This window comes from Haematobia irritans, chromosome 2, assembly GCF_050003625.1.
Source record: "Haematobia irritans isolate KBUSLIRL chromosome 2, ASM5000362v1, whole genome shotgun sequence".
In the NCBI taxonomy this organism is placed as follows: domain Eukaryota; kingdom Metazoa; phylum Arthropoda; class Insecta; order Diptera; family Muscidae; genus Haematobia; species Haematobia irritans.
Window position 1 is genome coordinate 184,291,770 of NC_134398.1, and position 26,154 is coordinate 184,317,923.

At 29.3% G+C, this 26,154-nt stretch overlaps 1 protein-coding gene across 1 annotated transcript; it reads left to right on the forward strand.

Annotated features, from left to right (window-relative positions):
* The first annotated feature begins 1,134 nt into the window (after positions 1-1,134).
* Positions 1,135-20,904, forward strand: LOC142226791 (retinoid-inducible serine carboxypeptidase-like). Its single transcript, XM_075297007.1, has 5 exons — positions 1,135-1,289; positions 14,928-15,499; positions 15,974-16,193; positions 16,253-16,438; positions 20,547-20,904. Exons 1-5 carry the CDS (start codon positions 1,235-1,237, stop codon positions 20,837-20,839), a joined length of 1,326 nt encoding a protein of 441 aa, XP_075153122.1. The 5' UTR covers positions 1,135-1,234; the 3' UTR covers positions 20,840-20,904.
* The last annotated feature ends 5,250 nt before the right edge of the window (positions 20,905-26,154 follow it).

The window sequence follows — 26,154 nt, forward strand, 5'->3', positions numbered from 1 at the left end:
ACTATTTTTACAAAGACAAAATACATGGTTTTCGCGGCAATTACATGCTCTAGTTAAGCATTAAATGGATGCGGCAACCATGTCCAAACATGGTTTTTCTGTGCGTGTATAGAACATTTTCTGATAGATAGAAATTACTATGCATAACTTTGATAGTATGACCGAAATTTAAAAAAAAAAGTAAAATCTTTAAAGATATTGAATTTATAGGAACATTTGTCAAAATTTAATTTCTATAGAAAATTTTGTCAAAAATTTATTTACATACAAAATTTTGTCAAAATTAGTTTTTATAGGAAATTCTGTCAACATTTTATTTCTATAGAAAATTTAGAAATTTTATATCAATAGAAAATTTTGTCAAAAGTTTACTTCTAAAGAAAATTTTGTAAAAATTTTATTTCTTTAGAAATCAATAGAAAAATTTTCTATAGAAAAATTTCTGATAGATAGAACTTACTATGAATGACTTTGATAGTATGACCGAAATTTAAAAAAAGTAAAATTTTTAAAGATATTGAATTTATAGGAAAATTTGTCAAAATTTAATTTCTAGAGAAAATTTTATCAAAATTTTATTTACATACAAAATTTTGTCAAAATTAGTTTTTATAGGAAATTTTGTTAACACTTTATTTCTATAGAAAACTTAGAAATTTTATATCAATAGAAAATTTTGTCAAAATTTTATTTCTATTTTGTCAAAATTTTACTTCTAAAGAAAATATTGTAAAAATTTTATTTCTAAAGAAAATTTTGTAAAAATTTTATTTCTATAGAAAATTTTGTTAAAATTTTATTTCTTTAGAAATCAATAGACAATTTTTCTATAGAAAATTTTCTGATTAATGACTTATTATTCGTTTATATATGTATTTCCCTCAAACGCCTTTGTTACCAAAATTTACATAATCAAGGCATCATTAAAACTATCTTCCTTCCTATGTTAGAAATAAGTGTAGTAACATAAGTTGTTGTACATACAATTGATATCAATTTATGTTGCCTATAAAATTATTATATAAAATATAAGGGTCAATTATCATTCTGTGGGCCTAATCAGATGGCTAACGACCATTGGTAGTTTCATTATCCCCCAAAAAAAAAAACCTAAAAGCCACCATTTCTCTATCTACGAAGTAGATCATCGGTTGATTAAGCGATCGATAGAAACGTGATCGATATGTTAAATGGCTAAGGCATTTTGCCAATCAGTACCATTTTAGCCATCATCATGAAGAGTGGTCTAATATTGCTGTTTGCCTTTGTGGCCATTGCTACTGTTAGTGGTAAGTTTTTGGGCGTTTGAAGTGTGATCGCATTTGAATTGGGTAATTGGATTGAGTGTTCACTCGAAATGAAAGTGAAAACAATAAAAAATAAATGAAATTGTGAATAGTGAGCAAAAAAAAAACGGATATACAATTTTTGATTGTTTTGATAAATAAAATGAAATTATAAACAGTGTTTCTATAAAAAAAGTTGATTCAATTAAAATCTAATAAGAAAGATATGTAGTTTAAAACAACTCTAATGAAATACACAGAAAAAAAGTAAACCGTTTTATAGCAAGAAAATTGAACTAAATTATACTCCACATTTTGATATTTCCACAAAACGTGGTTAAAATTAGGAATAGTTTACGGTAGTAAAAGTGTCCTTTTCCTCGTGAAATTACACGTTCTCATAGAAGAAATATTAACAAAAAGTAAATAACGAAATAATTGGCGCCAAATCATAACCATTTTAACCATACGATAGTTCATTCTTACTATTTTTGGGAATCGTAAGAAAAAATTCTTTTGCGTTAGTTCATATTGAACTTATGCGTACAGTCATTGAACTTTATACCCACGTTTAGGTCATAAAATGTTGGAGACATACATAACAAAAGGAAAATTTTAATGAGATGTGGAAATTTTCGAAAAAAAAAAATAATAATAATAAAATGTAACTACAAATTAATATTTTGTTTCGTCGTGTCACCAGAATATTTGTCGGTCACGAAAATGATTGTGAATATCTTCATAAATGTACACGCAGAGAAGGAATATGATCACTTCAAACATGTTTTAAGAGCAAAATGTTATTTTTGGGTGGTGACCATGTAACATGGTTTTCGCAACTATGTTATTTTCTCGGAAATCATGTATCTGATTTCGGCAAGCAGGTTATATTTGACGAGAAAATAACGTTTTAGTGACAAACATGTTACATGGTCACCATACAAAAATAACATTTTGCTCTTGAAACATGTTTGAGGTGATCATATTCCTTCTCTGCGTATACGTGAGGGTTTTTATTGTCCGTGAGAGAAAATGTTACTTTCTGAGTTTGCCTGAAATTTTATTCCCAGCGCACTTCTAGCATTATGGAGCCACCGTGGTGCAATGTTTACAATGCCTCAGTAATGCTAGTAACATGTCTGAGTGTTTCAAAGCTTTTCTAAGTGGTTTCACTGCAGTGTGGAATGCCGTTCGGACTCGGCTACACGCTCACAAAAAATCGCTTCTGTAACATATACTCCCAAACATATTTTGCTTCAAGCATATATATTTTTGGGTATTGCCCAAACATTTATATGTTTGATCTCTTCCAATATATAATATGTTTGAAAGCATTTTGGTCTAAACAATATATGTTTGGGTAGTCTAAGTTCCAAACATTTTGTATTTTTGCATCCAAATTCAATAATGTTGTCTTCCAAAAAACAATATGTTATTATGTGAACATATAATATGTTTGGAAGCATTTTGCACCCAAAAATATTATATGCTTAAAAAAAAATCTCCCAAACAATATTGTGCTCAAAATTTTATTTATTTATTTATATATTTACAATAATAATGAATTATGAAAATAAACAGGTAATATAGGTGCTAACAACATAGGTTTTCGACCTGAATGCTCAAAATTTTGTTTCTGCCCAATTGTATATTCCCCCACATCTTTCTCACTTCCACGATATTTTTTAGTTCTTAGCACCTTTTTCTGTAATACAAACATTGTAGAAGAAATTATTCAATTGTATGATTTTTTTATTTTAATTTTACCTTTTGCCGGACGGGGATTCGAACAGCGGACCACACAGTTTGTAAGGATCAAAGAAGAGCTGATCAATTGCCCAAGGAAAAATAAAATGTTAATTTTGTAAAAACAAGCAACAACCACCAACTTAATTCAATATCGCTCCCTGTTAAATAGCGCTCCAAGCTACTAAACACATATATGTTTATAGGCTATTTCTAAATTAATATATGTTTGCATCCAAGCATATTATATTTACAAACATTTTATGTCCCAAACATAATATGTTCTAACATATTAACATATATGTCCCAAACATGTTATGCTAGTTTATGAACATTATATGCTTGCACTCAAAAATATTGTGTTTAAAAATTTGTGTTCCAAACATATAATGTTTATAGCCAAACATATGAAAAACAGTCTTTTTCATCCGTGTAGAAAAAGGAGGCCCCTTGTCATTGAGCTTAACATAGAATCGAGCAGCACTCAGTGATAAGAGAAAAGTTCACCACTGTGGTATCACAATGGCTTGAATAGTCTAAGTGAGCTGCCACTATACCTAACATAACCTACAGTTTTGTTTTAGGAAATATTGATTTACTATTGAATATGTTGAGCGCTAATCTTTGAATCTTCAAATTCGACTAAATTTTATTTCTATAGGAAAATTTGTCAACATTTTATTTCTATAGAAAATTTTGTCAACATTTTATTTGTGTGGAAAATTTGGTCAAAATTTTATTTCTGTAGAAAATTTTGTCAAAATTTTATTTCTATAGAAAATTTTCTCAAAATTTTATTTCTATAGAAAATTTTCTCATAATTTCATTTCTATAAATATAGAAATCTTTGTCAAAATTTTATTATTATAAAACATATTGTTTTAAGAAATATTTATTTACTATTGAATATGGTGAGCGGTAATGTTCGAATCTTCAAATTCGACTTATCAATTTTTTGAAAATCTGGTCAAATCGAGTAACTGAAATACAATGTCGGACTCACGTCATGTTCCCTTTCCATTCAAATTTGATTTTAGATATTTCTGTGCACTGAAAAACAAAGTATTGTCGTGAGGCCAAAAATTCCATGTCTTTAAAATACGAATGCGAGTTTTGTTTGGCATAGGAGACGCGTTTCTCTGATTTAAAGTTTTTTTCTTTTGTCCAAAATCGATAAACTTTTCAATGAAGTCGGTTTTTCGGTTTTAAATTTATTTATTAAAAATATTTAAAACGCCATAGGATGAAGGTATACTAACTTTGTCATTCTGTTTGTAACACATCGAAATATTGGCCTCAGACCCGATAAAGTATATACATATATTTTGGGTCGTTCTAGCGATGTTCGTCCGTCCGTCTGTTAAAATCACACTAACTTCCATAGGAAACAAGCAATCGACTTGAAACTTGGCGCAAGTATCTGATTTTGATGTAGAGCGGATGGTATTGAAAATGGGCTATATCGAACCACTTTTAGGTATAGTTCCCATATAAACTAACCCCCAGATATGAATTGCGAAGCCTCTTGGAATCCGATTCGGTTGAAATATGACACGGGATTTTAGTGTATGCCCTCTAAGAATCAGGGCATTTGAAGTTAGTGCATTTGGTTTCAACACCCAGAAAGAGACGGGATAGCCATATGGTGTCTTTAATAATAATATTCAAGGCCGGATCCTGAGTCGATCTACACCCTCAAAAAAATCGCTTCTGTAACATATACCCCAAACAAATTCTGCTTCAAGCATATATATTTTCAGGATTGGTCAAAACAAAATATTGTTTGTATTGTTCAAACCTATTATGTTTCACCTTAGGTATACACTGGTATAACAAAAATATAATGAAATTTTCTTTTTATATATAATTTTTACGACCAAACATATGAAAAAGAGTGTTTTTCGTCCGTGTACACGGATGAAAAAGGCTGTTTTTCATATGTTTGGCTATAAACATTACATGTTTGGAACACAAATTTTTAAACACTATATTTTTGAGTGCAAGCATATAATGTTCATAAACTAGCATAACATGTTTGGGACATATATGTTAATATGTTAGAACATATTATGTTTGGGACATAAAATGTTTGTAAATATAATATGCTTGGATGCAAACATATATTAATTTAGAAATAGCCTATAAACATATATGTGTTTAGTAGCTTGGAGCGCTATTTTGCAGGGAGCGATATTGAATTAAGTTGGTGGTTGTTGCTTGTTATTACAAAATTAACATTTTATTTTTCCTTGGGCAATTGATCAGCTACTTCTTTGATCCTTACAAACTGTGTGGTCCGCTGTTCGAACCCCGTCCGGCAAAAGGTAAAATTAAAATAAAAAAAATCATACAAAAAATCATACAATTGAATAATTTCTTATACAATGTTTGTATTACAGAAAAAGGTGCTAAGAACTAAAAAATCTCGTTGAAGTGAGAAAGATGTGGGGGAATATACAATTGGGCAGAAATAAAATTTTGAGCATTCAGGTCGAAAACCTATGTTGTTAGCACCTATATTACCTGTTTATTTTCATAATTCGATATGATTGTAAATATATAAATAAATAAATAAAATGTTGAGCACAATATTGTTTGGGAGAATTTTTTTAAGCATATAATATTTTTGGGTGCAAAATGCTTCCAAACATATTATATGTTCACATAATAACATATTGTTTTTTGGAAGACAACATTATTGAATTTGGATGCAAAAATACAAAATGTTTGGAACTTAGACTACCCAAACATATATTGTTTAGACTAATATGCTTTCAAACATATTATATATTGGAAGAGATCAAACATATAAATATTTGGACAATACCCAAAAATATATATGCTTGAAGCAAAATATTGTTGGGAGTATATGTTACAGAAGCGATTTTTTGTGAGCGTGTAGGCACGTCTGTGAACATGCTTTTGCAATCAAAGTCTAGGCCGCAGTTTTAGTCCAATCGACTTCAAATTTGGCAGAAGTATGTATTTGGGTCAGATTAGAACCCTACTGATTTTGGAAGAAATCGGTTCAGATTTAGATATAGCTTCCATATATAACATTCACCCGATGTGCACTTATATGGCCTCACAAGCTAGAGTTTTACCCTAATTTGTCTTAAATTTTGCACAAGGATTACAATTGACAATGTGGTAAAATGTGCCAATGTTGTAAAATGTGGAATCGATTTATATTGAGATATAGCTCCCATATATATCATTCGCCTGATACAGATTCATATGACCAGGCAGACCAAAAGTTTCAATCCGAAATTTTTGAAATTTTGCACAGAGAATGCAATTAACATTTGGTCGATGTGTGTTGAATTTAGTAAAAATTTGCCGAGATTTAGATAAAGATATGTTCTTCCTATTTGGGCAAATATGGTCTAAATACCAAAATTTTCCTTGTAAATTTGTCAATTCTAAGTCGAAAACTTTTAAAAATTTCTCAAATTTTCCAATACATCTAATACATATATAATGACCGATAAATCATAAATGAAAATTTACGAAATTTAAATTTTAAGTCTGCAGAATTTGAAGAAGTCTTAAAAGTTTTGTCCAAATCGGTTCTTTGTATACTACATCCAACAAATTTCCAGAATTAGAGATGGTATCGAAAATGTAAACTTAGACAATGGTGCAGGATAAAATAGTCCAATTATAGACTTTCCTTACATGTTTTTATGCCCTCCACCATAGGATGGGGGGTATATTAACTTTGTCATTCCGTTTGTAACACATCGAAATATTGATCTAAGACCCCCATATATTCTGGGTCGTGATGAAATTCTGAGTCGATCTAAGCATGTCCATCCGTCCGTCTGTTGAAATCACGCTAACTTCCGAACGAAACAAGCTTTCGACTTGAAACTTGGCACAAGTAGTTGTTACTGATGTAGGTCGGATGGTATTGCAAGTGGGCAATATCGGTCCACTTTTACGTATAGCCCCCATATAAACGGAGCCTCAGAATTGGCCATCCGATCCGGCTGAAATTTGGTACATGGTGTTGGTATATGGTCTCTAACAACCACGCAAAAATTGGTCCACATCGGGCCATAATTATATATAGCCCCCATATAAACCGATCCCCCGATTTGGCTTGCTGAGCCTCAAAGAGAAGCAAATTTCATCCGATCCTGCTGAAATTTTGTACATGGTGTTGGTATATGGTCTCTAACAACCATGCTAAAATTGGTCCACATCGGCCCATAATTATATATAGCCCACATATAAACCGATTCCCAGATTTGGCTTGCTGAGCCTCAAAGAGAAGCAAATTTCATCCGATCCGGCTGAAATTTGGTGCATGATGTTGGTATAAGGTTTCTAACAACCATGCTAAAATTGGTCCAAATCGGTCCATACTTATATATAAACCGATTCCCAGATTTGGCGTGCGTAGGCTCAAAGAGAAACAAATTTCATCCGATCCGGCTGAAAGTTGGTGCATGATGTTTGTATATGGTTTCTAACAACCATTCCAAAATTGGTCCATATCGGTCTATAGTTATATATAGCCGATCCCCAATTACACAAAAAATGGTCCATATCGGTTCATAATCATGGTTGCCACTCGAGCCAAAAATAATCTACCAAAATTTTATTTCTATAGAAAATTTTGTCAAAATTTTATTTCTATAAAAAATTTTGTTAAAAGTTTATTTTTATAGAAAATTTTGTTAAAATTTCATTTCTATAGAAAATTTTGTCAAAATTTTATTTCTATAGAAAAGTTTGTTAAAATTTCATTTCTATAGAAAATTTTGTCAAAATTTTTTTTGTATAGAAATTTTGCACAGGGAGTAGAATTAGCAATGTAACTATGCGTGCCAAATTTGGTTGAAATCGGTTCAGATTTGGATATATCTCCCATATATAGCTTTCGTCCGATTTACACTCATTTGCCCACAGAGGCCAATTTTTAACTCCGATTTAGTTGAAATTTTGCACAGGGAGTAGAATTAGCATTGTAACTATGCGTGCCAAATTTGGTTGAAATCGGTTCAGATTTGGATATATCTCCCATATATAGCCTTCGCCCGATTTACACTCATATGACCACAGAGGCAAATTTTTAACTCCGATTTAGTTGAAATTTTGCACAGGGAGTAGAATTAGCATTGTAACTATGCGTGCCAAATTTGGGTGAAATCGGTTCAGATTTAGATATATCTCCCATATATAGCTTTCGCCCGATTTACACTCATATGACCACAGAGGCCAATTTGTAACTCCGATTTAGTTGAAATTTTGCACAGAGAGTAGAATTAGCATTGTTGATATGCATGCCAAATTTGGTTGAAATCGGTTCAGATTTAGATATAGCTCCCATATATATGTTTTTCTGATTTCGACAAAAATGGTCAAAATACCAAAAATTTCCTTGTAAAATCGCCACTGCTTAGTCGAAAAGTTGTAAAAATGACTAATTTTCCTAAACGTCTAATACATATATATCGAGCGATAAATCATAAATAAACTTATGCAAAGTTTCCTTAAAATTGCTTCAGATTTAAATGTTTCCCATATTTTTTTACTAACATTGTGTTCCACCCTAGTGCATTAGCCGACTTAAATTTTGAGTCTATAGATTTTGTAGAAGTCTGTCTAATTCGGTCCAGATCGGGTGATATTTAAATGTATGTATTTGGGACAAACCTTTATATATAGCCCCAAAACATTTGACGGATGTGATATGGTATCGAAAATTTAGATCTACAAAGTGGTGCAGGGTATAATAAAGTCGGCCCCGCCTGACTTTAGACTTTCCTTACTTGTTTTTTTATTGTTTTTATATAAACTTGTCAAACATGTGTTGGAGATTTTTGTGAGGAATTTTAATTTAAATTGGGGATTTTTAGAACCAAAAGCGTCCCAATTTGGGGACAAGAGCCAGAAATATGCTGGCAAAAGTGGTCAGAGGTATTCTCTATTTGCTGTGAATATTTTAAATAAATTGTTTCCGCCTTTTCCCGCTCACTCGAGACATACAAAAAAAAAAAAAACAAAATTGAATTTATTTTAAAAACTATATTTCTACAAATTTTGTGTAAATATTTTGTTTATTAAAAAAAAAAATTTTACACGTTTTATATTGTAAAGAAAATTTTATAGAAAAAATTCGATAAATAATTTCGAAATCGTTGTATGATTTTATTTTCGTATAACTTTTATTTATCTAAATAAAATAGTTTTTCCGATTTGTTTCAAAAAGGCCCTTATACACTTCTTGTTCCAGATTGGTAATTAAAAATTGCTGAAATTATTTTACCTTACCATCTTTTTCCATTTATTGTATGAGATGTGTTTTGTAAACTACTGTTCAAGAAATAATGAAAATCTACATTTGGTGATTTCTAATCTAATCATCATATTATTTTGTCTACAACTGGTCAGTATAATCAGTAAATTATTATAATCAGTAAATCGCATTGAACAGCAATTGCTTCATATGTGTATCTTAACCTTTAAATTTTCAGATGGAACTATATTATTAAGTTGATAAGAGAACAAGATTTCAAAAATAAAACTGATAAAAAAATGATTTACCGAGAAACGAAAAAGATATACTATAGGATGCATTGGAAAATAACCACTTTAGTCACAATAAATTAAAAAGTATTAATTTCTGCAATCAAGAGATATTCATAAAAAAATATATCTCAAGTACTGGAACACTCAAATAACATGAAAAAATTGTAATCGCTGCATTTGCGTATAAGACTTTAATACATTTATATTTTGGAGTGTTTTTGAAAAGACTCTTCAAGTGATTTTATACGATGAGTGAGTCGCGTTACAATTCAAGGAAATCCTATATACAAGTACATCATTAAAATTTTCTCATATTATATAAGAGTTTTAATACTTGAATTATTGTTTCCCTAAATACTTCTTGATTGCAAAAATTAATACTTTATTTATTTAATTTATTTGAAGAATTTTTAAAGGCTTTCTCATGCAATGTGTGACATTTCTTTTCACTTTGTTTGTAAATCATTGCTTATCAGTTTTATTTATTGATTCTTTATTTTAGAAATCTTTTTCTCTTATCTCCTAACAATAATGCTACCATAGTTCACTGTGAAAATATAAGGCAATAGAACAGAAAAGTTCAAGATACCTATATGAAAAAGATATAACATACTATTGCTTGATATTTGTTGTTTATAATTAGCGACAATAGTTAACAGTAGTGTTCGAAATATTGTGATGATAAGATTATCAATCACGAAAAAAAATTTAGATTATCTTTAAATATTTGTGTATAATTTATAACATGAATGATTTCATGAATATGGTAATGTAAAAACTGTTAAACGAATTATTGATTACAAACATAAAAATAAAATATATCAGACAGAATTAGTGTAAGAAAAATTATAGCATTTTCTGTGGAATTACATTTTTAAGATAATTTTCAATAGAAATGAAAATTTTGCCAACATTTTCTATATAAAATTTTTCTAATTAAAATGTTGATTGATATTTAAAATGTAATATAAAGGGTGATACGGTCAAAATTTGGTCAATATAAACTTGACGTATTTCTTTCAATTTTGCATTTAAAAAACCTGAACACCCCTCATTTTGAAGGTGTGTATGTGTAGAATGTTGCTCCTATTTTGATTTTGGAATTCACTCTTCAGTTGTCAAAATGCCGTCCAAGCAAGAAGAGCAGCGTATCAAAATTTTGCTCGCGCATCGCGAAAATCCGAGCTACTCGCACGCAAAGCTGGCAAAATCGCTAAAAGTTGCCAAATCAACCATTACAAATGTAATTAAAGTGTTTGGGGAACGTTTGTCGACAGCCAGGAATTCTGGATCGGGGGGAAATCGAAAACCGGAAGCCGTTGAGACGACAAAGAGAGTTGCCGGTAGTTTCAAGCGAAACCCTAACCGCTCTCTCCGAGATGCCGCAAATAAGCTGGGTGTATCGTCTACAACCGTGCATCGAGCCAAAAAACGAGCCGGACTATCGACTTACAAGAAGGTAGTGCCTCCAAATCGCGATGATAAACAAAATACGACGGCCAAAGCGCGATCCCGGAGGCTGTACACGACGATGCTGACGAAGTTTGACTGCGTGGTAATGGACGACGAAACCTACGTCAAAGCCGACTACAAGCAGCTTCCGGGACAGGAGTTTTATACGGCAAAAGGAAGGGGAAAGGTAGCAGATATTTTCAAGCACATAAAACTGTCAAAGTTTGCAAAGAAATATCTGGTTTGGCAAGCCATCTGTACCTGTGGCTCAAAAAGCAGCATTTTCATAGCTTCCGGGACTGTCAACCAAGAAATTTACGTGAAAGAATGTTTGAATAAACGTCTGCTGCCTTTCCTGAAGAAACACGGTTGTTCCGTACTGCTTTGGCATTTTGCCATTACGGTAAAAAGGCCATGGAGTGACCGCCAACAACGTGCAGGTGGTTCCCAAGGACAAGAAACCTCCCAACACGCCAGAGCTTCGCCCAATTGAGAAATACTGGGCTATTGTCAAGTGGAACCTAAAGAAGACCAAAAAAACTGCTAAGGACGAGCAGCAGTTCAAGGCAAACTGGCTTTCTGCGGCGAAGAAGGTGGACAAGGTGGCTGTACAAAATCTGATGGCAGGTGTCAAGCGTGGGGTCCGGCAATTCGGATTTGGAAAAGCGAAAGCCTAACTGAATATTTTTCCTGAATTTTATACTAATTGAACTTGAAAAAGAAATTTAATTTGATTTTTTAAATAAATGATTTCACCGATTTACACGCGTTTTCCCTTGACCAAATATTGACCGTATCACCCTTTATTAAATTGACTGATACAATTAGCTTTTTTATAAAACTCAATCATAAAAATATAGTATCGGACAGAAATAAAATTAATTCAAAGTGAATTGCACTCTCTCCATTAATGGTATATGAAAGATTAAGACATTTTCTATAGAAATAAAATTTTCCGAACATTTTCTATGAAAATAAAATTTTGAGAAAATTTTCCATGGAAATAAAATTTTTCGAAAGTTTTCTACAGAAATGAATTTTCAGAAAGTTTTCTATAGAAATGAAATTTTTAGAAAATTTTCTATAGAAAAAAAATTTTTCAAAAAATGTTCTATAGAATTTTCAAGAAAAATTTCTATAGAAATAAAAATTTCAGAAAATTTTCTATAGAAATAAAATTTTCAATAGCAACGAAATTTTCTATAGAAATAAAATGTTCAATAGAAACGAAATTTTCTATTGAAATAAAATTTTTAAAAAAATTTCTATAGAAAAAAATTGCAGAAAATTTTCTATTTCTATAGAAATTTTCAGAATATTTTCTATATAAATAAAATTTTCAGAAAATTTTCAAAGAAATAAAAATTTTAGAAAATTTTTTATATAAATAAAATTTTCAGAAAATTTTCTGTAGAAATAAAATTTTCATTTTTTTTAAGAAATAAAATGTTCAAAAAATGTTCTATAGAAATTAAATTTTTAAAAAATTTTCTATTAAAAAAAACTCAGAAAATTTTCTATAGAAATAAAATTTTCTATAGAAATGAAATTTTTGGAAAATTTCCAAAAAATAAAAATTTTAGAACAATTTTTATATAAATAAATTTTTCAGAAAATTTTCTGTAGAAATAAAATTTTGATTTTGTATAGAAAAAAAAAATTGGCAAAATTTTCTAAAGAAATAAAATTTTCAGAGAATTTTCTATAGAAACAGTATTTTCGGAAATTTTTCTATATACATAAACTTATATAAAAATAAAATTTTCTTTAGAAATAAAATTTTCAGAAAATTTTCTATAGAAATAAAATTTTCTGAAAATTTTCTATAGAAATAAAAACTATCTATAAAAATCAAAGTTTCATAACATTTTCAGAAAATTTTCTAAAGAAATAAAATCTTCAGACCATTTTTTATAGAAATAACATTTTCAGAAAATTTTCTATAGAAAGAAAATTTTACGAAAATTTTTCTACAGAAATAAAATTTTACGAAAATTTTCTATAGAAATAAAATTTTCAGAAAGTTTTCTATAGAAATAAAATTTTCGGAAAATTTTCTATAGAAATACAGATTTCAGAAAATTTTCTAGAGAAATAAAATTTTCAGAAAAATTTCTATATAAACAAAAGTTTTAGAAAATTGTCTATAGAAATTACATTTTTAGAAAATATAGAAATTTTTAGAAATAATTTTTTTAAGAAATAAAATTTTCAAAAAATTTTCTATAGAAATTAAATTTAAAAAAAATTTCTTTTAAAAAAACTTCAGATAATTATCTATAGAAATAAAATTTTCAGAAAATTTTCTATAGAAATTAAATTTTTGGAAAAATTCCAAAGAAATAAAAATTTTAGAAAATTTTTTATAGAAATAAAATTTTCAGAAAAATTTTTTATAGAGATAAAATTTTCAGAAAATTTTCTGTAGAAATAAAATTTTCATTTTGCATAGAAATGACATCCAATTTTAGAATCCTTTAGAATACATTCGGCACGAATTATGGTCTTAAAACCTAACAAAGTCATCCCACACCGCTCAAAAGTGGCTCTTCGGTATGTTGGCTTATTCCCGGGAACGCGCGACCTTGAGATAATCGATACTTTGGTATTTTTAGCGCCAACTTTTTTCGCCAAAATGTCCTAGACGCAAAAGTCCAACGGATTGTGATTTGGAGATTTTGGTAACCGTTGTGCGGTAGAAATGAAGCAAGGGACCTCCTTTTTAAAACATTCTTGGTACGGAGTCCTGTTGGAATGACCATGATTTGCTGCCGAAATGCCTGTTTGTCCATGGCTTTAATACTGTCTTTGGGACATTTTCCCGATTATTTTCGGCCTTTGTATTGACCTACCGTTCAATGATTATAAGCGGGGAGTGACCATGGGCCGTTATGCCCACACAATTACCATCGGCGACGCTTTTGGCCAATCGAAGATGTCCATTTTCAGTTGACCTTTTTTCAAGTAAATCATTTCAATGAACTTGGAATAGCTTTTTTCAAGTAAATCATTTCAATGAACTTGGAATAGCTTTTCATCGGCAAAATGCCAAATTCAGTAATTGGGGAAAATATGAAGAGATTTATTCATATTTAAATGCTGGATGCCTCTAACCATAGCCACTATCAAACTATCATGCTTGAAGTTCATCTCGAATAATTTTATTTCTGAATGCAAAAGACCAAAATGCTTTTGTCAGATTATTGGTTTAGAAATGATAGCAAACGGAAGTTGGGTGAAAAACAAACTAGCCACCTTGTATATCAAATTGTAAGATCATTGCAGTTTTTCTTTGCCAATGTTCAACTGTTATTTGTTTTTATTATGAGCTTAATTTCTCTTCCTATCTTTCCGTCTTTTGTTTAAATTTTTTATTTAATAAATTTAATTATATTTGTTTTGTTTTTATTTCAAACAAAAAAAAAAATATCTTTTAAGTAAATGTACACAGAAAAAAATTTCACGAACATTTTTCCAATTAAAATCTTAATTGAGTTTTAGAAAATGTTCAAATAAAAATTTAATTGAATCAACAAATTTTTTAATTGAATGCCAATTAATTTTTAAATTGATACTATCATTTCTGTGATTGAAGACATTTCAATTAAAAAATTCGATCAATTAATTTCGTGATTGAATCAGAAAAATTTTTTGTGTGTAGGTTCCATTTCTGGCAAACTCTTTCAAAACAATTTATTAAAAATAAAATATTTTTTAAGTAAATGTAGGTTTCATTTCTAGCAATTTTTTCCAATTTTTTTTTTTTTCAAAAGAAAAGCTTACACATTTTTTTACATAAAAAATAATTTTCAACAGAGTTTTAGAAAATGTGGCATTATTTTATTTTCATAAAAATATTACCGACATTTGATTATGAATATGATTTTTCTATATTCTTTATAGCTAAAGTTGGCTATGGCCCTGGTGAACAAGATTGGGGATGGGTTGATGTCCGTAGTGGAGCCCATATGTTCTATTGGTTGTATTATACGACAGCTGATGTCTCCCATTATACACAACGTCCTTTGGCTATTTGGTTGCAAGGTGGTCCTGGAGCTTCTTCCACTGGTTATGGTAATTTCGAAGAGTTGGGGCCATTGACTCTTGAAGGGGAATATCGTAATTGGACTTGGGTTAAGGATATGAATGTCATCTTCATTGACAATCCGGTCGGCAGTGGCTTCTCCTATGTTGACAATGTCTTGCAATTGACCTCGAGCAATAATCAAATTGCTAAAGATTTGGTTGAATTCATGAAGGGTTTCTACAAATTGCATCCCGAATTCGAAGATGTCCCCTTGCACATTTTCTGTGAAAGTTATGGTGGTAAAATGGCTCCAGAATTTGCCTTGGAATTGTATTATGCTATACAACGTAATGAGTTGAAATCTAATTTTAAGTCTGTTGCCTTGGGTGATCCATGGACTTCACCCATTGACTCGGTTTTATCATGGGCTCCTTTGTTATTGAATATGGTAAGAATTCGAAGGATATATTTAGATTTGATATGAAATTGCATCCAGAGGAGGAATATGATCATACCAAACATGTTTCAAAAGCATAATTTTATTTTTTGACGGTGAAAATGAAAAATGTTTGCAACAAAAATATTATTTTCACGTCAAACATAACCTTTTTTTCGAAACCAAATACTTAATTCCTGAGAAAATAAAATGGTTGCGACAAATATGTTACAGGTTTCCCTTGTTTGGGGTGATCATAATCTTTCTCTACGGGTAGAAAAAGCCAAATTCCCTCATTGTGAGTATTTATTTTTTTTTGGATTAAATAACCTTTAAGTTATGACAACCATGCTATTTTTGTCTTCAAAGAAATTATGTTTGCCATTAATGAAAATACTCTAACAACATTAGGGAATTGTAGTTAACATTTCGATTGGCGTATTTGTTTATTAGAAAAATTTTTTTAAATCTATTATTCCCTTACAGGGTATTGTTGACCAAGATGGCTATGAAAATATTATGGTTGCAGCTAATAAAACTTTGGAATTGGTAGAACAGGAAAAATGGACTCAGGCTACTTTGCAATGGAGTTCTACTCAATCAGTTTTGTTAAGAGAATCCAAAGGTGTTGACTTTTACAATATTGAGAAGCCTACTCGTGGTGATGCTTATACAAGAATGTTATTGCGAAATAACAATTATATGGGTAAGAATAAGTTGATGAGAATATCTGGAAAATATTATACCAAATTATTATTATTCCAGAACGTTTATATAGAACTCTGGTTCGTTTCGACATTGACGAAGATCGTGATAAAATGTTGGATGATCTTATGCGTGGCCCTGTGAGTGAAGCTTTAGAAATTCCTTCTAACATTAAATGGGGTTCCCAAAGTAGTAGCACCTTCTCTCGCCTTATGGGTGATTTCATGAAGCCAGTTATTCATGTTGGTAAGATTTTTATTTACATACAAACAATATAAACATACATACACAACATATTAAAAAAAAATATTGAAAAAAAAACTACAGATATAACAATTTTATAAAAATTTTATTATTGATTTTTTTTCAACATTTCTATAGAAATGAAGTTTTGAAAACAAATCCTATACAAATAAATTAAAAAAAAATTCTATTCAAATTCAAATTTTCACAAATTTATCTGTAGAAATAAAAGTGTGTGAAAATTTTCTATGGAAATACAATTTTGCAAATTTTGTTTTAGAAATAATATTTTTAGAAAATTGTCTATAGCAATGTTTTGACAAAATTTTTCTATAGAAATACAATTTTGACAAAATTTTTCAATAGAAATACAATTTTGACAAAATTTTTCTATAGAAATACAATTTTGACTAAATTTTTCTATAGAAATAAAATTTTGCGAAAATTTTCTATAGAAAAAAAATTTGAGAAATAAAATGTTGACATAATTATAAATTATAAAACTGTGAGAAAATTTTCTGTCGAAATAAAGTTGTGAGAAAATTTTTTACAGAAAAAAAATTGTGAAACTTTAGTAAAAAAAAAAAAAATAAACTTTCTATAAAAATAAAAAAATTTTGACAAAATTGTACATAGAAATAAAATGTTGACAAAATTTTCTATGGAAATACAATTTGAATATTTTCAATAGAAATAAGATTTTTGAAAATTTTCGGTAGAAATAAAAAAGTACTAAAATTTTTTCTAAAAATAAAATTTTGATAAAATTCTCTGCAGAAATAAAATTTTGATATAACTTTCTGCAAAAATAAAATTTTGTGAAAATTGTCTACTAAAATAAAATGTTAACAACATTTTCTGTAGAAATAAAATTTTGCACTAAAATTGTATATAAATAAAATTTTTCGAAAATTTTCAATAGAACTGAAATTTAGACTAAATTTTTAATACAAATAAAATTTCCCGAAAAGTTTCTATAGAAATAAAACTTTGCGAAAATTTTGCAAAAATTTTCTATATAAATAAAATTTTGAGAAAATTTTATAAAACAAACATGTATATACGGCCGTAAGTTCGGCCAGGCCGAAGCTTATGTACCCTCCACCATGGATTGCGTAGAAACTTCTTCTAAACACTGCCATCCACAATCGAATTACTTGGGTTGCGGTAACGATTGCCGATGGCAAGGTATCTTAAAACCTCCTAACACCGTCTTCTAAATTGTAAGTAAGTCCATACGTACAAAACAAAATTTTAAAAAATTTTCCATAGAAATAAAATTTTAACAAAATTTTCTATAGAAATAAAATTTTGACAAAATTTTCTATAGAAATAAAATTTTGACAAAATTTTCTATAGAAATAAAATTTTGGTTGATTATTTTTGGCTCGAGTGGTAACAATGACTATGAACCGATATGGACCAATCTTTGTGTGATTGGGGATCGGCTATATATAACTATAGACCGATATGGACCATTATTGGTATGGTTGTTAGCGGCCATATACTAACAACACGTTCCAAATTTGAACAGAATCGGATGAATTTTGCTCCTCCAAGAGGCTCCGGATGTCAAATCTGGAGGACGGTTTATATGGGGGCTATATATAATTATGGACCGATATGGACCAATTCTGGCACGATTGTTAGAGACCATATACCAATACCACGTACCAAATTTAAACCGGATCGGATGAATTTTGCTCCTCCAAGAGGCTCCGGAGGTCAAATCTGGAGGACCGTTTATATGGGGGCTATATATAATTATGGACCGATATGGACCAATTCTCGAACGGTTGTTAGAGACCATATACCAATACCACGTACCAAATTTCAACCGGATCGGATGAAATTTGCTTCTCTTAGAGGCTCCGCATGCCAAATCTGGGGATCGGTTTATATGGGGACTATATATAATTATGAGCCGATGTGGATCATTTTTTGCATGGTTGTTAGAGACCATATAAAATATCAAGTACCAACTTTCAGTCGGATCGGATGAAATTTGTTTCTCTTTGAGCCTCTGTAAGCCAAATCCGGGGATCGGTTTATATGGGGCCTATATATAATTTTAGCATGGTTGTTAGAGACCATATACCGACATCATGTACCAAATTTCAGTCGGATCGGATAAAATTTGTTTCTCTTTGAGCCTCCGTAAGCCAAATCCGAGGATCGGTTTATATGGGGGCTATATATAATTATAGACCGATGTGGACCAATTTTAGCATGGTTGCTAGAGACCATATAAAATATGATGCACCAAATTTAATTCGGATCGGATGAAATTTGTTTCTCTTTGAGCCAAATCTGGGGATCGGTCTATATGGGGGCTATATATAATTATGAACCCATGTGGACCATTTTTTGCATGGTTGTTAGAGACCATATAGCAACATCATGTACCAAATTTCGGATCGGATGAAATTTGTTTCTCTTATAGGGTCTGCAAGCGAAATTTGGGGGTCCGTTTATATGGGGGCTATACGTAACAGTGGACCGATATGGACCAATTTTTGCATGGTTGTTAGAGACCATATACTAACACCATGTTCCAAATTTCAGCCGGATCGGATGAAACTTTCTTCTCTTAGAGGCTCCGCAAGCCAAATCTGGGAATCGGTTTATATGGGGTTCAATTTTTGCATGGTTGTTAAAGACCATATACTAACACCATGTACCAAATTTCTGCCGGATCGGATGAAATTTGCTTCTCTTATAGGGTCTGCAAGCGAAATTTGGGGGTCCGTTTATATGGGGACTATACGTAAAAGTGGACCGATATGGCCCATTTGCAATACCTACATCAATAAAAACTACTTGTGCCAAGTTTCAAGTCGATAGCTTGTTTCGTTCGGAAGTTAGCGTGATTTCAACAGACGGACGGAAGGACGGACGAACGGACGGACATGCTCAGATCGACCCAGAATTTCACCACGACCCAAAATATATATTCTTTATGGGGTCTTAGAGCAATATTTCGATGTGTTACAACCTTTTTTCGGAAGGTTCAAGTGTGGTTCACTTTGGGTTTAGTGAACTACCCGAATTTATTCTGATAATTGGTTGATAGTTTTGCTGCAAGTAGAGGATGCTGATGAGGAATACCGAAACGTGCGTCCATCCAACCATCTTGCAGTCTATAGGGCTTTGCCCAAATACATATGACAAACATTCTTTTTCCCTGTTGGTTAAGCTACTTTTGTAGTTTAGTCAACACAATGGTTTTAAAGCTAAGATCAAAACAACAAATACGATTGAAGTACAAATCAACAATAAAAAAACAAAACGGAAAATTTTCTATAGAAATAATATTTTGAGAAAATTTTCTTTAGAAATAAAATATTGACAAAATTTTCTATAGAAATAAAGTATTGAGAAAATTTTCTATAGAAATAAAATTTTGATAAAATTTTCTGCGGAAATGTTGCGAAAATTGCAATAAAATAGAAATACAATTATTCCAAAAAAAAATCAATTAAAAAAAATTCCCGAAAGTTGTAAAAAAAATTTCTATATAAAAAAATTTCTATAGAAATACCATTGTGAGAAAAATTTCTAGAGCAATACAATTTTGCAAAAATTTTCTATTGAAATAAAATTTTGGGAAAATTTTGTGTAGAAAAAAAATAGAGAAAATTTTGTACAGCAATAACATACAATTTTGAGAAAATATTATATTTACATAAAATTTTTTAAAAATTTTCTATAAAAATAAAAAGGAGATAATTTTGTATAAAAATAAAACTTTGGAGAAAATTTTGTATAAAAATAAAGTTTTCGAGAATTGTTTTTTAGAAATAAAATTAAATGAAATGAAATTAAATGTTGAGAAACATTTCCTTAGAAGCAAAATTTTGATAAAATTTTCTGTAAAATAAAATTTGACTAAATTTTCTGTAGAATTCAAATGTTGACCAAAATTTTCTTTCAAATTAAAATTTTGTCAAACATTTTCTATAGAAATAAAATTTTAGGAAATTTTTCCATAGAAATTTTCCGAACATTTTATATACAAATAAAATTTTGAAATCACGACATTTTTTCTGTGCAAATGATTTATTTGTAGAACCTTTATCGAAATTTCATACTGACCTTTATTTTTTTGTAGTGAATGAACTTTTGGATAAAACCGATTTGGATGTGGCTGTATTCTCTGGTCAACTGGATTTAATTTGTGCAACTCCTGGTACTGTCAATTGGATTGAGAAAATGCGTTGGAGCTATCGTGATGAATATCTAAATGCTCCCCGTTTGGGTATTAGCGTTGACCGCGTTTTGGAGGGTTATGAAAAGAGTGCCCGTAAATTTACTATGTTCTGGATTAATCGTGCTGGCCATATGGTTCCAGCTGATAATCCAGCAGGCATGGACCATATTCTTAAGAAATTAACTGGCTATTAAAAAGTATTATTATTATTATTATATATTAAAAAATATGTATGTGTATAATTTACACATTAAATGTGAAGATGATATTTGTTTCTAATATGCGTATTAGAGCGTAACAAAATCTTGGGATTGATATGGGCGGGATTTTTTTTAAATCTAATTTATTTTGCCCTCACCCCATAAATGTTATGGGATATAAAAACAATAATTTCCTAATTTTACACTTGAGATTCTACGAAATTAATTGCCATAATTGTAGTGTCCGTTAACATCCAAACGGAAAGCCATTAATGTCCAATTTGGTCATTGGCCAAAAATGCAATTATTAAGCCATTGAAGAGTAATATTTGAAATCCTATTATGTCATATCCAAGCAATTTAAACACAATCAACGGAAGAAAAGCTCATAATAATTAAATATTATCTCACCCAGCAGGAATTCTCTGTCAGATTAAAAATGTCTTCCCATGCTGAATTGTGAGGGGAACTTAAATGCCCCCATGGAAAGGAGAAGGACAAAACTTTGTAAAGAAATTTTATAGGATATTGCCAAGAATTTTAGCAGCTTAAATTCGAAGACAGATGCTGACAACCATTAAAATTTTAAAATCACCATTTAAACGATTTGCCAAATTGGGTTTGTTTGAGTTTTAGTGCAAAAAAAAAAAAAAAACAACAGAACCAAAAAATATGTTGGCCAAAAATTTAAAAGAAAAAAAAAGACAATCATATCGAAGACAATAATCAATGAACTGTGACTCATTTTCAATTTACTTTTAGAGTATTAAATACTTTGTCAAGGAATCATAAAAATTTATGGTATTTTATTATATCTAATTTGGGAATTTTTATTCGGGCCATTGAAATGAAAATAGATTTTCTAAACTTGTGTGAAATTTTAGTTGTCCTAGAAACTAAATTCAAAAAAGAACTTCTCCACATCCAAAGTTTATTTTCGCTGATATATATGGTTGCCTCCCCAAAGAAATTATCTGTGCAAAATATTTTCTTGCTAACTTCGTTTCTTGTCTACTATATATATACAAAGGCTTAACTTTTAGTTAATTATTTACAAAGTCGATATAAAGAAAACACGAAATTTAAAAGTTGATTTCGGTTTAGAAGAGAGCATAACTTCATTTTTACAGGGTGAAGAAAATATTTGGCACAATTTGATTTTAGTATAATATTATTTTTTTCTTTTTTGTTACCCCCGTAAAGAAAGCGAACTAAATCTCTAGTGTTCTTGAATAATCTTCATGTGATCAAGACTATTAAAAACTGGAAAAAGGGGCACAAAAATGGTATTAGCCATAGAATATGCATTTAAAAAAGCATGCCCGGTTCCAAAAATTTTGTCTTTACACTAATGATTTTGTTATTGAATCCGAGCCAAAAAAGCGGAGAATTATTGTAAGGACTCATTTAAGAAACCATTCTCTTTTAAATCAGAGTTTTGCGTAAAAATTATTCTATATTTCATGTTAAACAAGTATATACGGCCCTAAGTTCGGCCAGGCCGAATCTTATGTACTCTACACCATGGATTGCATAGAAACGTGTACTAAAGACTGTCACCCACAATCGAATTACTTGAGGTGTGCACACTCACGACTGAAAAATCATACTCACGCACACTCACGCACGATATTTTTTGGTAGGACTCACGCTCACGCACACTCACGAAAAGAAAATTTGTACTCACGCACACTCACGCACGAAAACGTCGTGACTCACGAAAAATACCGTGACTCACGAAAAATATCGTGACTCACGAAAAATATCGTGACTCACGAATAATTTTATGATTAATTTACCTTACCAAAGTGTCTGAAAACATGAGCATTATTAAAATCAGGAGTGTTATTAAACTCTTAACATCCCAGGTGTCACCCAAATTGTAATTGAATTTAACTCTTAAGCGTTTTATGTTGGTGAGCAGGAATATTATCGTGAGTGTAATTCGGTACTCACACACACTCACGAAGATATTATTTTCGTGACTCACGCTCACGCACGACATTTTAATAACGTTCACGCACACTCACGCTGTTGTCATGAGCGTGACTCACGACTCACGCACGAATCACGAAAATTTTCGTGAATCACGACAATTTCGTGTCACGTGCACACCTCTAGGTAACACTTGCCGATGGCAAGGTATCTTAAAACTTCATACGGGCTATACATTAAACAAAAAAGGCCGATTAAATACGTAAATAATTCAGTTTGACAAAATTTCCTATAGAAATAAAATTTTCTATAGAAATACAATTTTGACAAAATTTTCTATAGAAATAAAATATTGACAAGATTTTCCATAGAAATAAAATCTCGACAAAATTTTGTATAGTAATAAAATGTTGACAAAATTTTCTATAGTAATAAAATTTTGACAAAATTTCCTATAGTAATAAATTTTGAAAAAATTTTCTTTAGTAATAACATTTTGACAAAATTTTCTATAGAAATAAAATTTTGACAAAATTTCCTATAGAAATAAAATTTTGACAACATTTTCTATAGAAATAAAATTTTGACAAAATTTTCTACCGAAATAAAATTTTGACAAAATTTTCTATAGAAATAAAATTTTGACAAAATTTTCTATAGTAATAAAATTTTGACAAAATTTTCTATAGAAATAAAATTTTGACAAAATTTTCTATAGAAATAAAATTTTGACAAAATTTTCTATAGAAATAAAATTTTGACAAAATTTTCTATAGAAATAAAATTTTGACAAAATTTTCTATAGAAATAAAATTTTGACAAAATTTTCTATAGAAATAAAATTTTGACAAAATTTTCTATAGAAATAAAATTTTGACAAAATTTTCTATAGAAATAAAATATTGACAAAATTTTCTATAGAAATAAAATTTTGAAAAAATTTTCTATAGAAATAAAATTTTGACAAAATTTTCTATAGAAATAAAATTTTGACAAAATTTTCTATAGTAATAAAATTTTGACAAAATTTTCTATAGAAATAAAATTTTGACAAAATTTTCTATAGAAATAAAATTTTGACAAAATTTTCTATAGAAATAAAATTTTGACAAAATTTTCTATAGAAATAAAATTTTGACAAAATTTTCTATAGAAATAAAATTTTGACAAAATTTTCTATAGAAATAAAATTTTATATTACATGTTAGCCTGATACCGAAACAGGCAATTGACGTCCAAATGCATTATATCTAATTATACAATTTATTCGAGCTTTATGGACAGATATAGATTAAGGAACATGGCTAATAGATCTATTAACCATGTTCCTTAATCTATATCTGTCCATAAAGCTCGAATAAATTGTATAATTAGAAATAAAATTTTGACAAAATTTTCTATAGAAATAAAATATTGACAAGATTTTCCATAGAAATAAAATCTCGACAAAATTTTGTATAGTAATAAAATGTTGACAAAATTTTCTATAGTAATAAAATTTTGATAAAATTTCCTATAGTAATAAATTTTGAAAAAATTTTCTTTAGTAATAACATTTTGACAAAATTTTCTATAGAAATAAAATCTTGACAAAATTTTGTATAGTAATAAAATGTTGACATGAATTTTTATAGAAATAAAATTTTGACAAAATTTCCTATAGAAATAAAATTTTGACAAAATTTCCTATAGAAATAAAATTTTGACAACATTTTCTATAGAAATAAAATTTTGACAAAATTTTCTATAGAAATAAAATTTTGACAAAATTTTCTGTAGAAATAAAATTTTGACAAAATTTTCTATAGTAATAAAATTTTGACAAAATTTTCTATAGTAATAAAATTTTGACAAAATTTCCTATAGTAATAAATTTTGAAAAAAATTTTCTTTAGTAATAACATTTTGACAAAATTTTCTATAGAAATAAAATCTTGACAAAATTTTGTATAGTAATAAAATGTTGACAAGAATTTTTATAGAAATAAAATTTTGACAAAATTTCCTATAGAAATAAAATTTTGACAAAATTTCCTATAGAAATAAAATTTTGACAAAATTTCCTATAGAAATAAAATTTTGACAAAATTTCCTATAGAAATAAAATTTTGACAACATTTTCTATAGAAATAAAATTTTGACAAAATTTTCTATAGAAATAAAATTTTGACAAAATTTTCTATAGAAATAAAATTTTGACAAAATTTTCTATAGAAATAAAATTTTGACAAAATTTTCTATAGAAATAAAATTTTGACAAAATTTTCTATAGAAATAAAATTTTGACAAAATTTTCTATAGAAATAAAATTTTGACAAAATTTTCTATAGAAATAAAATTTTGACAAAATTTTCTATAGAAATAAAATATTGACAAAATTTTCTATAGAAATAAAATTTTGACAAAATTTTCTATAGAAATAAAATATTGACAAAATTTTCTATAGAAATAAAATTTTGACAAAATTTTCTATAGAAATAAAATCTCAACAAAATTTTGTATAGTAATACAATTTTGACAAAATTTTCTATAGTAATAAAATTTTGAAAAAAATTTCTATAGTAATAAAATTTTGAAACAAATTTCTATATTAATAAAATTTTGACAAAATTTTCTATAGAAATAAAATTTTGACAAAATTTTCTATAGCAATAAAATTTGACAACATTTTCTATAGAAATAAAATATAGACAAAATTTTCCATAGAAATAAAATCTCGACAAAATTTTTTTATAGAAATAAAATTTTGACAAAATTTTCTATAGTAATAAAATTTTGACAAAATTTTCTATAGAAATAAAATTTTGGTAGATTATTTTTGAGGATCGGCTATATATAACTATAGACCGATATGGCATGGTTGTTAGCGGCCATGTACAATGTTCCAAATTTCACCACATACGAAAATTTCAACTGGGTCGGATGAATTTTGCTCCTCCAATAGCTCCGAAGGTCAAATCTGAGGATCGGTTTAAATGGGGGATTATATATAATTAAGACCGGTATGGACCAATTTTTGCGTGTTTGTTAAAGATCATAACAGGTTGGCTGATAAGTCCCCGGTCTGATACATAGATGGCGTCGCAACCTTCAAATGATTCGTTTCAATTAGTTTGTGAGATAGAGTGTCTTTTGTGAAGAAACTTTTGTTATTGTGAAAAAAAAAAATGAAAAAAAAAGAATTTCGTGTTTTGATAAAATACTGCTTTCTGAAGAGAAAAATACGGTGGAAGCAAAAACTTGGCTTGATAATGAGTTTCCGGACTCTGTCCCAGGGAAATCAACAATAATTGATTGGTATGCAAAATTCAAGCGTGGTGAAATGAGCACGGAGGACGGTGAACGCAGTGGACGCCCGAAAGAGCTGGTTACCG